Below are 15,196 nucleotides of genomic sequence, written 5' to 3'. Positions count from 1 at the left end.
ATAACACTCCAGCATGAACCTTGGTAAAGGCAAGCAAGGCTTTAGTGCTAATATGTGAATACAGTATTTACTCCAGTGAAATATGACAAGGAGAACGCTCACAAAAGACCAATGCATATGAATACATTGAGATTTTAGCAGAAACCCTAGAACATAATCTCCACCATCATAAGTGATAACAGATCTACTACAGAGCTGCCAAACCTGAACTTTCTTCATTAAAGTCCTCAATGAAGTAGCATTTGCCACTAAATGGTACCAGTTGGTCCCAGCACCGTGTTAGGGGGCCAGGAGTGACTCTGAGAAGTCAGACTGCTCACTGGCTTAACCGGAGAAGCCACGTAAAGGAAGTCATTTTGGAGACTAGCTCCCAGTAGAGACCACGTGTGACCAGGTTCAGCTCAAGTGCCCTTCTGAATGTGGTCATGTGTTCTTGTCACAACTTGAACCACCTAAGGGATCTTTTGACATAAAATTTATTTAGATTCAATCCATAAAACATATAGGGTCTCCCTGGATGCCAGAATACAAACAAAGAAGTTTTAGGAAGCTTTAAGCCAGTACTATGATTTTCTGTAAAAAAAAATGAATCGTTAAAAAAAAATACCGTATGTATCACAGTCACCATGAAAATAGTAACATCTATAAGTTACTCATTATACTCCTTCTGTAGCAGACTTAAAATAGTCCATTTTGGTGATCATACTAGTCCCAAACTTATTTTGGTCTGGGAGTATGTGTTCTTTATTCAGAGACATTCTACACAGATGCAAGACGGCTTAGCCTCCTGTACTTAACATTAGTGTTGATTCCAGGCCGAGAAATTATACATCTCAGAGTCCTGGGGAAGCCTTGACCTTCTTAATATTAATTAGTATAGCTAACTGAAGGTTGTGATGAAAGACTTCTGTTCATCTTTCTCTTGTCCAAGGCTCCTAGAAAGGTGTGCCCACTTTGTATGAGTTGTCTATTGTTGCATAAGGAATCTTCCTCAAACCTTGGGGCTTAAAACAAAAAAGTTATGATCTGGGGTGGGCGCAGGAATTTGGGAGCAGCTTAGTTGGGTGACTCAGTTTGTACTCAGGATGTTGACAGGGACTGAAGTCTGAAGGCTGGACTGGAGCTGGAGGACCTGCTTTCCAGAAGACTCACAGACTTGGCAATTGGGAGGAAGCCGTTTGGCATTTTACAGAGAACTCGGTTCCCCACAGTGTGGGCCTTTCTATAAGCTGCTCACAATGGACTTTGCCCCAGTGGGTGATGAGAGAGAGAAAGGGAGGTGGAAATCACCATGTCTTTTATAACCTAGTCTTGGAAGTGACACGCCATCACTTCTGCTGTGCTCTATTAGTCATGTAGACCAAACCTGAGGCAGTGTAGGAGATTACACACAGTTGTAAATACCAAGAGGTTGGCATTATTGGGGGATATTTTAAAGGCTATTCTATTCAACACTTTGCTGGAGGTTTAAGACAGTATAATATGGCAAGAAAAAGAAATAAAAGGCATATAGACTGTAATGGAAGAAATAAAACTGTCTTTACTTTCAGAAGACACAGATCATCTACATAGAAAATCCGATAACTAATTGAGTTTAGCAAGGTTGTAAGCCACAAGTTCAGTCAATTACATTTCAATATATTAACAATAATCAAAAATTGAAATTAAAGACACCATGTACAATAGCATTAAAATATAAAACATTTAGGAATAAATCTGACATAAGATGTGCAAAACATGACGCTTAAAAGACAAAACATCGCTAACAGAAATTTTAAAAAATGTAAATAAATGGAATAACTGCGTACACAGGTTGGAAAACTCAATGTTGTTGAGATGACAATTCTCTCCTCCTAACCTAATCCAATAGATTAATAGGTTCATTGCAATCTCAATCAAAATACCATTATGTATTTTTGTAGAAATTGTCAAGTTAATTATAAAATTTATGTAGAAATGCAAAGGACCTACGATAAACAACTTAGAAAATATTTTTTGTGAAATAAAAGAAAAAAGGACTGTCACTACTTCATTTTAAGACATAAAGCTAGTTATCAAGGCAGTGTGGTTTTGGAGTTCGAGAGACAAATAGGTCAATTCAACAGAATAGAGTCCTGAAATAGTCCCCCATGTTTATGTAAAACTGATTTTTGACCAAGATGAAAAGTCGTTTCAGTAAAGAAAGGATATGTCAACAAATGATGCTGGAACAAGCGGACACTCATTTCAGTCGATACCTCCCACTATGTTCCAAATGTAAACTGCAAGTGGATCATAGACCTAAATGTTAAATTTAAAACTATAAAGCTTCTAGAAGAAAACATAGGAGAAAGATATATATGCTCTTAGGATAGGCAAATTTCTGAGATGTAACACCAAAAGCATGATGTATTAAAGACAAATAATTGATAATTTATACTTGATCAAAAATAAAAACTCTTCCAGACACTAGGAAAATGAAAGACAAGACACACCCTGATAAAGCACTTGTACTCAGAGTATATACTCTCACATATCAATAATAACACACACACACACACACAAATCATTTGATAGACACTTGCCCAAAGAAAATGTATGATGGCAAATAACAATGCCAAACATCATTAGTCATTAGGGAGATGTAAATTAAAACCATGACATACTGCTACATACACATTAAAATGGCTAAAATTAAAGACAGACTATACCAAGTGCTGATGACCACATGAAATAAATGGGATGCTCATACACTGCTGGTGAGAATGTAAAATGGTACAGCCACTTTGGAAACATTTTGGTATTTTCTTAAAAAGTTAAACATACACTGACCATATAATCCAAAAATTCCACTACTAGATATTTACCAAGAGAAATGAAAGAACACCACTTGCAAAGACTCATATACAAATGATTACAGCACCTTCATTTCTAATAGCAAAAAACTGGGCAAAAAATCCAAATGTCCAACTACCAGGGTGAACATACATATGAACAAACTGGTATATCCAATAGTATATTGCTTAAGAAACAGGGATGAACTACTGGTACACACAAAATGGATGAATCTCAAAGTAATGTTCTTTGAAAGTAGTCAGACAAGTAACACATAATTATTTCATTTATACAAAATTCTAGGAAAGGCAAACCAATCTACAGTGACAGATCAGTGATTGCCTGGGGACTAACAAGAGGGATTACAAATAAGCAGGAAAAACCCGGTGGATGATGGTAATATTCATTACCTTCGTTCCAGCAATAATGATGGCTTCATGCACGCATATGTCAAAACATCAAATTATACACTTTAATATTTTTTGTCTGTCAATTTTACATCAACAAAGCTTAAGCAAACCTGTGTTAATTTTATTGGAGGTTCTACTCCATTAGACAAAAGACACACCCACAAACCCACTTGAGATAAATCCTCTTAGGTTTCTGCTGAGATCAAGGGCAAAGCCCTTAAGCTTCTGTGAGGACCTACTGACTGAGAGCACCTGTGTGGCCCACCTTTAAGTCTATGCCTTTGGTAGATCTGAATTAAAACTCTTTAATTCCTCCATATCTGTAATTGAAACCAAAATATATTCAACTTTAGAATTAAGGAATAAAAAAAAAAAGTCCTTATCCTGGGCTCTTATTAGCACAAAAGCTCTGATTGCAGTCAAAGACAACATTTTATTCTACATACTACTTTTAATCTTTCTAGTATAGTTTTATATATTTCTTTTGTGGCTGTTTAAGCCATACAGTTTAACTGTCTTAGTGATGAGTGAATTAATACACCAGTATTCCTCAAAGAGTGTTTTATGGTCCTCCTGTATTGAACCATCCTGAGATGCTTATTTCAAGACCCAACTACACAACTACTAGGATACTAGGTGGGGAGAAAACTGGAATAGAGCCTGGAACAGAGCCTGGTAATCAATCTCACAAGGTCCTCAGATAAGCAGACAAAGACCCACTCAATGCCTTCACACATACCAGGCAGTGTCCTACAGCTTCTTATTTCAGCTGTTTCTAAGTTTAAAATGTTTAAATAAAAGACTCACATTATTTATTACGCTTGTGACAATTTTATTCATAACAGGAGAAAAATTTATTTACATGTATATACAAAAGACATTTATTTTCTTACTCTGGCACATAAAAAATACAGAAATATTTACATATGTACAAAATATTAAAACATACAAACCTTACGAAAAACGAAAAGCAAGATTTCACAAAAGATACTTTTTTGGGAAATACACACACTGAAAAAGAGGTTCAAGAAAGGTGACAAAACATTTAAATTAACAGACACCAGAAGCTGATATTTCAATAGGTATTATTAATTTGGTAAAGCAAATAAATTGTCTCAAATGCTAATGGATGGTAAAGAAGATTTACATTTAAGATTGTCCAGGTAAAATTACATGGTCCTCCTTTACCATAAAATCGAGACAATTTTATTTTACCTCTGAATCACAATCATCAGAAAAAGTTTTTCTTAAAATATTTAAATTTTCTGATTTAGATTGAGAATTTTGAATTTTTTCACATTAAATTGTAAAATATTTTAAGAGTTTGTGTATCCTCTCTTCTCACTGAGGGAAAAAAAACCCATGTACTACACTGATTTCAACATAAAATTGAACATCATAGTACATTTATTTTTTTAAGTTAAAACCTAACATTTTCTAACTAACCTTCAAGATCACTTACAACTGATTTATTAAGAGATCACAGTCGTCGTAAATTCTTCTTGCTTTTCTTAGTACCAGGCAAAGGACCCATTTTATAACTGGCTTTTAGGGGCTTGCCATTTGAACAGTCTTCAGTGGTATGATAATTACACAGGCACCTTGTGCAATAATCAAATCCACAGCCTTCTCGTTTACAGGTTGCCCGTTGTAAATAACAATCGTATTTTGCAGGTGAATTACAGCGAATACAGGCTTTGAGGCTCTCATTCTTTTTCAAAGTTCTGGCAGCCTAGAAAGAAGAAAATCCATAAACAAATTTTAGTAAGGACTGAATGTAATTTAGTTACTCAAAACAAGTGCACCTCTGTGCCTTCCCCAATACATGTATAAAGCACTAATGTCACAACTCCCGCCTTTAAGGAGCTTTCTGTTCAACAGGTGAGAAACCACTGTCAACTGATCCAGTGGCTATTTCCTAATGCTACAAACATGCTCTTATTCATAAATGCTACTCACACATCAATGCAGAACTTAAACGTCACCTTTTCTGTGAAATCTTCCTGGAGTCACTCAGGAGTTGGTTGCTCTTTCACCTCTAGTTCTACTTTTTTAAAAACACCTATCACATCATATGGCATTTATCTTTATATTGCTATGAAGGTTACCATGTTTCCATATCTATGCGGTGCCTGATAAAATTGACTTCTTGCTTAGCTCTCTTCATCAGTTATTAAAGGCAGTAATTGTGAAACGTAGTATTTAACAGTTTTATAAATAAAACTTCAAAATCAAGGTTTTTCCTTATTCTCTTTGCGTTTCCAAATTAGATCTCAACAACATTGAACTGTCATAAACAATGCCAAATGATATCTATTATTTTCGGCATAGAAAGACATCTCTGTGTACTCCCCTAATTTGATTAGTTGAGTTATAAATGGTTTTCTTACTCTAAATCCTTTTAACAATAAATGTCCCATATGTTTCTAATTTATTAATAAACAAAAAATTACCTCAGAGAATTCACTGTGTCGACTGTAAGTAGAACCTTTCTGATCACCTGGATCAGGTAACTTGGTTCGAGCTTCTTTTTTGGGGAGAGTCTGGGTGGCTGACTTTTGCACAGATACTAATGGGGTTCTGAATAAAACATAGTCTCTGGTTGAAGCGTGTGGTGAAAACTTAATGTTCTTTTCCTAATTAAAAAAAAAAGTTTTAATAGGATTAAAAAATATTCTCCTATATTCTCAACAATTAGGAATTTTTATTATGTTTGTACATGTTGTACATGTAAAAGGGGCAAATGAGAATATAAAGGATTTATTCCTGCATCCAAATTACCTGCATGTGCTTAAACACAGCCACCCACAAATATTCACACATTTAAGGCCTAACAACTAAGCTGTTGAGTGAAACTGCAAATCAGAAATTGTGAGAAAGCGCTTTACACTCTTAGTATGTAGCATTTAATACATGATTTATAAAGCACTACCACTAGAACAAAAGGTCATTCTCCCCATCCACCAGTAGATGGCAACAGTCACTGTTTAAGTGTCCCCTCAGTGCTATGAATGGATCCAAAACAATCTTTTGGAATAGAAAAGTTTCCATTAACACCAGCTTATACATCAAGAAACTGAACTTGGAGAATTTAAGCAATGCTTGTCTAAAGCTATACAGCTAGTAAGCAGCAGCACCAAAATCTGGACCTAAGTCGGCCAACTCCTAGGCCTGAAATTTTAATCATGTGTTGATCTTTATTCTCAGAAACATCTCCGAAGTTACTAAGTATTTGGTAAAGTAAATGAATTCGTTTCCTGCATTAAGAATCTTCAATATGTAGATAATTACTGTTTATTTGTTAACAGCTAAACTACAAATGGCAACCAAGCTATATGGTCAACTCTCACTGAGATCTGAGTAGTTTTCCCTTTATCTTCGGACATTTCCTTTCATGGAGAACCCAAGAAATAAACGACTGGGTTGGGATCCCATCCCCTTTATCTTTGAATTATTTTAATGAGTTATGAATGTAAAGGATTTCCAGATCATCTGTTATCCTTGCTATTTCCCCCTCCAATTTCAAAGGTAAAGAGCACTAGCTGTTATATTTTAAAATTAAAACAACTGCAAGACTTACGGTAATTCTTTGTATTGCTTTATTGTACAATTGCAATGCCCCCTTATCATCTTCTAGAATCTTCTTCCAAGTTGTGCTCACTTTAGACACACTGGAAAAGTAAATGATTATAAAGGAAACAATTAAAGCACCACAAAGAGCTAAGATGACTATATTACAGAAACATTAACAGTGCAAAAAAGAAATTTCTATTAGCGGTGCTTCTCAAACCCGGCTATACATTGGAATTGCCTGAGGTACGCACTTAAGATTTAAGGATGGGGCTTCCCTGGTGGCGCAGTGGTTGAGATTCCGCCTGCCGACGCAGGGGACACGGGCTCGTGCCCCGGTCCAGGAAGATTCCACATGCCCCGGAGCAGCTGGGCCCGTGAACCATGGCCACTGAGCCTGCGCGTCCGGAGCCTGTGCTCCGCAAAGGGAGAGGCCACAACAGTGAGAAAGATTTAAGGATGGCCCATGCCTAGTCACTTGGGTTTAACTGATCTAAAATGGGGGCCAGGGCGCTGTATTTATTTAAAAGCTCGCCATCAAGTAATCCTAAGTGGATCCAGGCTTAAGAACCACTACACTTTGTACTTCATTTTCTCACAATATCCACAAATATCAAATAAGAAGCCCCACTGTATATATGGCACCATCTTGGTTATTTATTAACATTAGACAAATTTCAAAGAACTTGAGGACACACTGCTATTAGTAGAAATCAATTTAAAAACTCCATTTTGCTAACAAAAATGTTGTGAGGTTGATTATCCCTCAAGAAGCTAGCCAATAATAAAAATCAATCCTTACTTATGTCTGTTTTGCTTCACCTATATTTCATGGACCAGTGTAAAGTAACACAAAGAGTACCTCTAAAAAATTTTTCAAAAAGCCAAAAATGAACCCAGTTGAACTGGAAGCAATCTAATCCAATAGTCTGGATAATCATCTTAATTCTCAGTTACCTCATCCTAACAGGTTTCCTTTGGTGGAATGCGAAAGGGTGGTCAGTATAAGGTTTCTAAGAAATAGTAATAATCAGACCCATTTGTGGGTTTCTGTATTTTCATCACTCTCAAATTTGAAAATGGCCTAAAAAGAACAGAAATTATTTCATACTTTCAAGTGTGACAAAAATCATAATGCCTATTGGACCTGTACACCAGACCTAGGCTCTTGTTTTATAGTTAAGACTAAAAGATGGAGTTTACGTATGAACAATTTCAGAACCAAAAGGAACAAAGATCCCAATCTCACAGAAATAGTTTTCTAATAGCATAAATATGAAATTTGAAATAACTGGATTAAATGCATACTTTAAAAATTATCTTTCTTTCCTCCTAGTGACACATAAGTAGTAAAATACCAGCAACCAGACAAAAGTCATCACTTCAATTAAAAACAGTGCACGACTACCGTACTATGTCTTTGCATGAGTTGGTGGTACTGAGCCATCTAACAAAAATGTTCATGGATTATATTAAGGACCACAAAGCAACAATACTTACTTGATTAAGTCCATATCACTGAGCTGTGTCAAAATATTTCCTAAGAGATGTTTGAGTCCCCTTCGAAAGAGTTCACTGAGAATATCTACACAGTCTAGGCCCATTTTCCTGCCAATTATATTCTGTAGTCTAAAATTTCCACTGGATATAAATTCCTTGAGCTTCTCCCAATCTATTTTAGGATTTCGTTTACAATTTTTTTTTAATGTTGAACAAACCACTTTTTCAAAATGAAGAGCCGGCAGCAAGTTTTTGTTGGGATATTGGTCTGGGCTTTGTGTCCGTAGCAGGCAAGATTGTGGACTGTCACTGAAATTTTCCACCAGGGGAAGGCTACTGTCTTCATGTTCATTGAGGCCACTTTGCTGGGAAAATGAAGAGTAGCCACTGTCTTCATAAGGTCCACTGGTCTCTAGTTCTTCTATGTCATTTGAACTCTGAAGTGTTTGCTGTACATGTAGATTTTCCTTATTATGCAAGGGCTTGCTCTCAGTTTCAAGTTCTACAATCCTGGGGCTCACAATCGGTGACCCAATATCTGATAACCTTTCATAGTCTTTAATGAAGTCTTTATAAGAACCTTCCAAATTCGCAGTAGTGTAGGAACCTTGTCTTCTACTGTCATCAGGCTTTACCGGTTTAATTCCAGAATGAACATGGTTATAGTTAAAATCACACTTCATTTTGACAGAGACAGTGGAACTTTCTTCTTTACAACCTACAAAAAGAACATAACATATTTACTTCCTAATGGCAAAATTTCCACATATCCCTACTTCTAAATTTGGGATATAGAGACTTAATTACTTTGCATTCTCTCAGCACTGGATACTGCCTATGTAGCTGTGAAATTGTCCAAGTTTAATATGAGAAAACATTACTAAAACCTTATAAAAGTATATACATCTTACTCTTGAGGGGGTACCTTCAGTACAGACTGGTTTTAAATCTGTATAACTCTACCATCTGACTTTTAGAGTCATATCTGAGTGGAAAGTAGTGACAAAAGGGACTATTTAATAAATATCTGTGCTTATGGAACAAATAAGGAAGTGTGATGCACCATGAGCGGGGTATGAGATAAGAAATATCCTTATAGAACTCAAATATTTCTAGAGAAATATGGTCAAGACAATGGAGGAGGGGACTGCCAAAATAGTTTTGATAAAAGTAGCAAAAAATTTTGTATATTTAAATGTTAGTTTAGCAATTATTATAAGCCTTACAATAATGAATCAAGAAATCTATAGGTAGCTTGGAGAAAGGACTGAAAAGGCAATAAATTTAATCATTTGAATGTTAACCGTACTACTGAGTTTTTGGGCCAGATAATTTTGCTGGGGGCTGTCCTGTGCACTGTAGGATGTTTAGCAACTTTTAGCCATTTGATGCCATTAGCAGCCACTATTCCCCAGTCAGGACAATAAAAAATGTCTCCAGTAACCACTTATTGGAGTGTGGGGAAGCCAACAGAGGCCAAATTTCCCCCATTCCTTAGGTGAGAACCACTGCTTTAAAGGATGATTAGAATTTCTGTCAGGCAGTAGAGACTGGGAAGGAATGGGTTCAAGAAAATTGCTTAGCATTTCTGAAGGCAGAGTATATGGATGGTAAGCGCTTCTAATGTACTCCCCCATCTACTATACCCCCTGCAAACCAATCACAGGTAGGTAAAAATTTACCCTATAAGTAAACGTAGGTACGTAAGTACAGCATCTGTTCATATTAATTTTACTGTTTTTACTTAGAACCTCCAAGTACTAAAGGACACCTTGATAGCAAGTAACCTTGTAGGTAGAGACACTCTTTTAATTAGGTTTAAACTAAGAGTTCAGGGGCATAAAAGTAAATAAACCCCCAATTAACCCTAACTCTAGAACAAATTATACTGAGTGGTTCTCTTCTACTCAGAAGAGTAAAAAATTCCAAGAGATTTTTATTTTTGCCTCAAGTAAAGAATTAAGTATGATTTACACAGGACTACATTTTATCTGAGAGGATAAAAAAGAAGCCACCAACAAAGACACACCTTTTACTTTGTTTAGTTGCCTAAAGGGAAGAGGCCTGAAACTGTACTTCAGAAACTCAAAATTCTTTTCAAAAGCATTCTTCCTCTGCTGTCTTTAGAACTTAGTTACTGGGAGACTATCCTATAGAACCCCTTTCATCCAACATTGTTCTTTGGATATGGACAGTTCTTTAAATTTAGAGCTAATAATGATTCAACTACCTTATTAAGTGTTTAGAAGTTAATTTCCAGTGTGTTTCCAAACACTTGGTTCTCACAACCTTTTGAGGTAGAATGGAGAGGCATTATTATTTACAGTTAAGAACACTGAAGCTTATCTAAGTAACTTGCCTAAGATTTGACAGGTAGTTAAGAGGGACAGATTATTCTTCACTGTAAATTCACTGTTCCATCCATTATCTCACCTGGGAAGTAAGATGAAGAGCATTAAAAAAAAAAAAGCATAAAAGTATAGACTTATGGACTTTGGGTTATAATTTAATACTACATTATTTACATTGTTGCTCAAATTGTTCCAGCTTTTGCCATTCTAAGTTCATGTTCATTTGACATTCCTTACTTTTTGGCACTACACAAGATGCTCCACGATCATCTTGTATTTTTCCTGTTCCAGCCAGAAAATCTGTTATTTCTCCAAGGAACTTTGGTTCCTTTCATTGGTTCCAAAATCTGGATGCTGGTTGTAGATTTAGAGTGTGAAGTTTATACTGCAAAATAAACTGAATACCATCTTTTATTTAAAAAAGGAAGCTGAAAGACTGTAAAAAGCTAATTCCATGTTTTTTAACTAGTTCAGTGCTTCCCCATGACCAAGCCAAATGCGCCTAAACAATTTGGGAAATGTAATTGATCTGATATTACCCTGGAAGGAAAAAAAAGTATCACACGGTTCTGTGACCTCTTGACTCAGACAGATGAGGGTTAAGAGTCTAGTTCTGCCACTTCATTCATTTATCCAATGCCTCTTTAGTGACAGGGTGTGGAGTAGAAAAGAAACTAGTCATGCAAAATCATTTGGAGGTGAAATCCTGACATCTGAAAGCCTTGTGAAAAACCAGACAGAGGTGGACACTGGAAGGACAAGTGTTGAGCTTTCAAGGAGGAGGAAGGCCTGCAGGGCTGTGACTTTGTGAGCTAGGGGAAGAATTGCTTGAAAATGAAAGTTGGAGAGGTACAGTATGCTCTATAGGATTTTTAGGGTATACTGGCTTTTATTTAGTGTGTAAAAAAGAGCCTTTGAGGGGTTCTAAGTAGAGACATTTGGTTTACGTCAAAAAAAAAAAAAAAGATGGGCAACTGTGGAAAATGGATAGTAGGAAGATTCAAGTGAAAGCAGGGAGGCTAGCTGGAGGTGCCTATCACAGGAGTTCAGAGAGTTGGGTACCTGAGACTCGGATGGCCGCAGCAGAAATAAAGATAACTGGATAGATCTGAGATCTTTTTAGAAGGATAAAGTCAAGAGAGGTTGGGGATGTCCTGTATTAGATGTGGATGATGAAGGAAAGGGGAGTAAAGAATACCCTGGGGTTTAAATCTTGAGCATCTCAGGTACAAAAAACTAACAACAAACAAACAAAAAACTAAGCAAGCTTCCTCATTTATAAAATGCAGGTAAGAAAACCAGCCAAACTGGATTAAATGTATGGAAGAGTCCCTGTCACTTATAGTTTAATAAATAAAATTTATTTTCACCATATTATTTTTGTAAGCCAAATCTCTTCATATTCTTTATACTGTAAATCACGAACATTTTAAAAGTAGCAAAATGCATTCTACACAGACCTATGCATTTCAGATTATTATATACTTTCCCTAGGAATCATATCCGACTTCAAATGAAAATCCTTGCTCAGCCTTTTGACTAGTTTTGTAACCTAGAACGCTGAATTAGTCTTTCAGTTTCTTTAAAATGGAAATACTAATGTCTACCTCAGAGTTGATAACATTCTTAAAACCTTAGTTACCCACTCAACAATCCAATCACGAGAAAGTGGTATGATAGTTAACCATACAAAGTTTGACCTTCCATTTGACCTTCCAATGTAGATGTGACGTGTCATATTACAATAGTTAAAAAGATTACAGTGCTCGGAATTAAAAATCTTTCCCACTATCCCAATGCTAAATAATCAAGTTCTACAATCTCCAGTACCTATAAGATAACCAGCATGTGCCCAACACTAATTAGGCATGGCAAGTCCTTAAAAATTTAAGAGAGCCCCAAGGCCTGCCGCCATCAACTGCAAATCAGCCATAATCCCTGAGAGAAAAGTTTAGAAAAGCCTACTTTCAGAAGTAATGGAATGCAATAGATTTTTAATTTCATTTCCTCAAATTTGTAAATATGGAAAAAAAATCCAGGGACAAGCAAATATTCTCGTGAGGGGCAAGGTAGTAAAGACAACTGGAATTAAGCAACCAAAAATATCCCTTCTTAGACCCACCAAGCTTCAGAATTTCAGAGGGGCTCAAGATTCAGGGTTTTCTAGAAACAGACTTAACCTGTTAAAATATTTTTTGAGTTTTCTACATTTCTTTTCTAAAGAAAGGGGCACTTTTCAGTGATGACCAAATATACAATATCAAGTTGCTAATTTCTAAAATTCTTGGTCATTTCTGAGGTAAAATGAATGCATCTGGATCTCTTTTAGGAGACAGCAACAAAGAGGATAAAAAAGTCAGCGTTTATCCGAGTGCCTTCCATTCCACCCAAGAGGTGGAATAAAAGACTGGTTCCTCAGGAGCGCGGGGAAAAAAGATAACTGATTCTTCACTTCTCAAATCTGCTTCCCAAATTCTTCAAGACCGTCTCAATTTGGACAAATTCAGGGTTTTGTATTAAAAAGTGCCTTTCTTCCTCCCTCCTTCTGACTCCAGGCCTTGAGACTGAGTCACTGGGTAAAGGGAAAAAAGGAGAAACTGAACATTTTTGGTTGGACGTCCCAGCAGAGCCTGGCCCGATGAGGGGGCCCTGCATTTGGCGGGATTGGGTTGGGGGGAACCCTGGAAATCCCGAGGGGTCGGAGGGGTGGCCCTCAGGGCGCGGGCCGGCGGAGGAGGCGGGAGATAACAGCGAGCACGATCTCCCGCGCCCGCCAGGAAGGCTGAGGTGACGAAAACCGGGGGGAACTGACTTCCGACCCGGGGGTGCGGGGCACACGGGGAAACGGGGCACAGAAGCGGGGGTCGGGCCACTGGTCGGAGGCTACGGGCCACCGGCTCGCGGACCCTGTCAGAGCCGCAGCCCCGGGGTGGGGGAGGGGAAGGAGGGGCGTCTGGCGCCCGGGCCGGCGGGGTGGAGGTCGGTGGCCCTGCGCGAGGAGAGAGGGCCATCGGGGAGGCCGCGACCCGCACCTCCTCGGGAGCAGGCGCCCAGCTACGCGTGCACGGCGGGACCCGGGCCCGCCATCCCGCCTCGGCACCTCTTCCCCTCCCCGGACCCCTGCCTTCTCCCTCCCGGTCCCGGGACCCCCCGCCGCCGCTGCCGCCGCCGGCCGCCCGAGGCCCAGCGACGGGCCCCACGGCCGGATGCGGGAGCGCGTCGGGTCCGGGGCGCTGTCCCCCGTCTTCCCCCCCCCTCACTGGGCACCCCTCCTGGAAGGCGCACCCCGCTCGCACTCTCTCCTCTCACCCACCGTCCAAGGAGCGAGGGCGCCCGGCGGCTGTCAGGACGCCGTAGCTGCAGCGGCAGGAACCGGAGGGCGGCCGTGGGGAACAGCTGCAGGGGCACCGGCTCATGCCAGGGCAAGTGGGTTCCGCCTCAGGTGAGGGAGCTGCGCCCGCGGCAGAGAAACGGGCCACCCGCTTCTCAGCTCTAGCTTCTAAAAGGCGCCAGCTGGTACTTTTAAAATCTTTGAATTTGGTGCCCAAATCCGCACGGCCCAATGGGGCGCGCCGCTCGCACGCGCGCTCCAATGGGAAGGCGGCGGGAGGGGGTGCCCTCACCCACGCCCAATTGGAGGCTGCCGAGGCGGGGCCGGGCCGCCAGGCCCAACCTCCTTCTTCCCCGGCGGCTCCGCGCGTCCGGAAAGATGCTGAGGCAGGGGGCGGGACCTCGGAGCGCAGGGAGACCACTGCCGGGCCGCACGTGGAGGGAGCCTACCACGCATGCGCGCTCCCGCCACGCTTCCCTTCGGCGTCTGGAGAACGGGCCTCCTGCGGGTCCTAATTTCATCCTGAAGGCAGCTTCGGCTTCTGTCTGAAGATCTCCGCTGGGTAGAAAGGGTAGCCGACTTTCTCCGGTCATCTCACAAGCGGGAGTTTGGTGAGTAGCCACTGTGGTCGTTCGGGAATGCAGACTTTCCGGAAGAGGAGCCCTCCCCCAGCCCTACTTAGCCCGCCTCTCTAGGATTTAGGCGCGCTCCTCTCTTCTCCTAGTTTCGCCCCACCCCCGGCTCAGCGCTTTCGCGCAGGCGCTTGTGGCGGGCGGTAGCTGTGCTGTTGGCGGGTTGGCGCTTGCGCGCTGGGGTCCCCCGCGTTTCTGTTTGGGGGGCGGAGAGCTTGGGGCCGCGGTGGGTGGGGCTGCGTCCCTCCCGGCACATGGAGCTGGTCCCGCTGACGTGGTGTGGGGAGACCTGGGCCCGCATCTCCCAGGAGCCTTCCGGAGGGGCTGAGGCTGGGACGTCATTTCTTCTTGTAAGCGTGTTTTTATTTTCAACCACTGTTCCCCCGCCACCACTGCTTTGTTACGGACGTTTAGTTTATTAAATCTACTGTACTCGCACACAGTAGTCCTTGCTCTAGAATGAATGAATCAATCAGTCATCTTGCCCTGGGAGTTCCCATTTCCACACCCTAGGACCGAAGGCTCCTGGCCTGATTTTCTAGTGATGGAGGAAACGGAGGAAGTATTAATTGTTAAGTCTTCTATGAC

At 40.2% G+C, this 15,196-nt stretch overlaps 1 protein-coding gene across 9 annotated transcripts; it reads right to left on the bottom strand.

Moving 5' to 3' along the window:
• Positions 1-1,572: 1,572 nt before the first annotated feature.
• Positions 1,573-14,565, bottom strand: FBXO5 (F-box protein 5). 9 transcript variants are annotated; one of them, XM_067701731.1, is made up of 7 exons: positions 13,959-14,347; positions 10,883-11,042; positions 10,654-10,727; positions 8,295-9,012; positions 6,805-6,895; positions 5,678-5,860; positions 1,573-4,956 (listed from the first exon to the last, which is right to left on the bottom strand). In XM_067701731.1, the coding sequence occupies exons 4-7, from the start codon at positions 8,975-8,977 to the stop codon at positions 4,705-4,707; spliced, it is 1,209 nt and encodes a 402-aa protein (XP_067557832.1). In that variant the 5' UTR covers positions 8,978-9,012; positions 10,654-10,727; positions 10,883-11,042; positions 13,959-14,347; the 3' UTR covers positions 1,573-4,704. The 9 variants fall into 9 exon arrangements, with proteins under 9 accessions (XP_067557832.1, XP_067557833.1, XP_067557836.1 ...); XM_067701732.1 differs by lacking the exons at positions 10,654-10,727; positions 13,959-14,347 and adding an exon at positions 14,426-14,565; XM_067701735.1 differs by lacking the exons at positions 10,883-11,042; positions 13,959-14,347 and adding an exon at positions 14,426-14,562.
• Positions 14,566-15,196: the final 631 nt, after the last annotated feature.

This window comes from Pseudorca crassidens, chromosome 13, assembly GCF_039906515.1.
Source record: "Pseudorca crassidens isolate mPseCra1 chromosome 13, mPseCra1.hap1, whole genome shotgun sequence".
NCBI classification, from domain to species: Eukaryota; Metazoa; Chordata; class Mammalia; order Artiodactyla; family Delphinidae; genus Pseudorca; species Pseudorca crassidens.
Note: the sequence above shows the minus strand (reverse complement) of the source record. Positions and strands in the feature narration are given on the sequence as shown.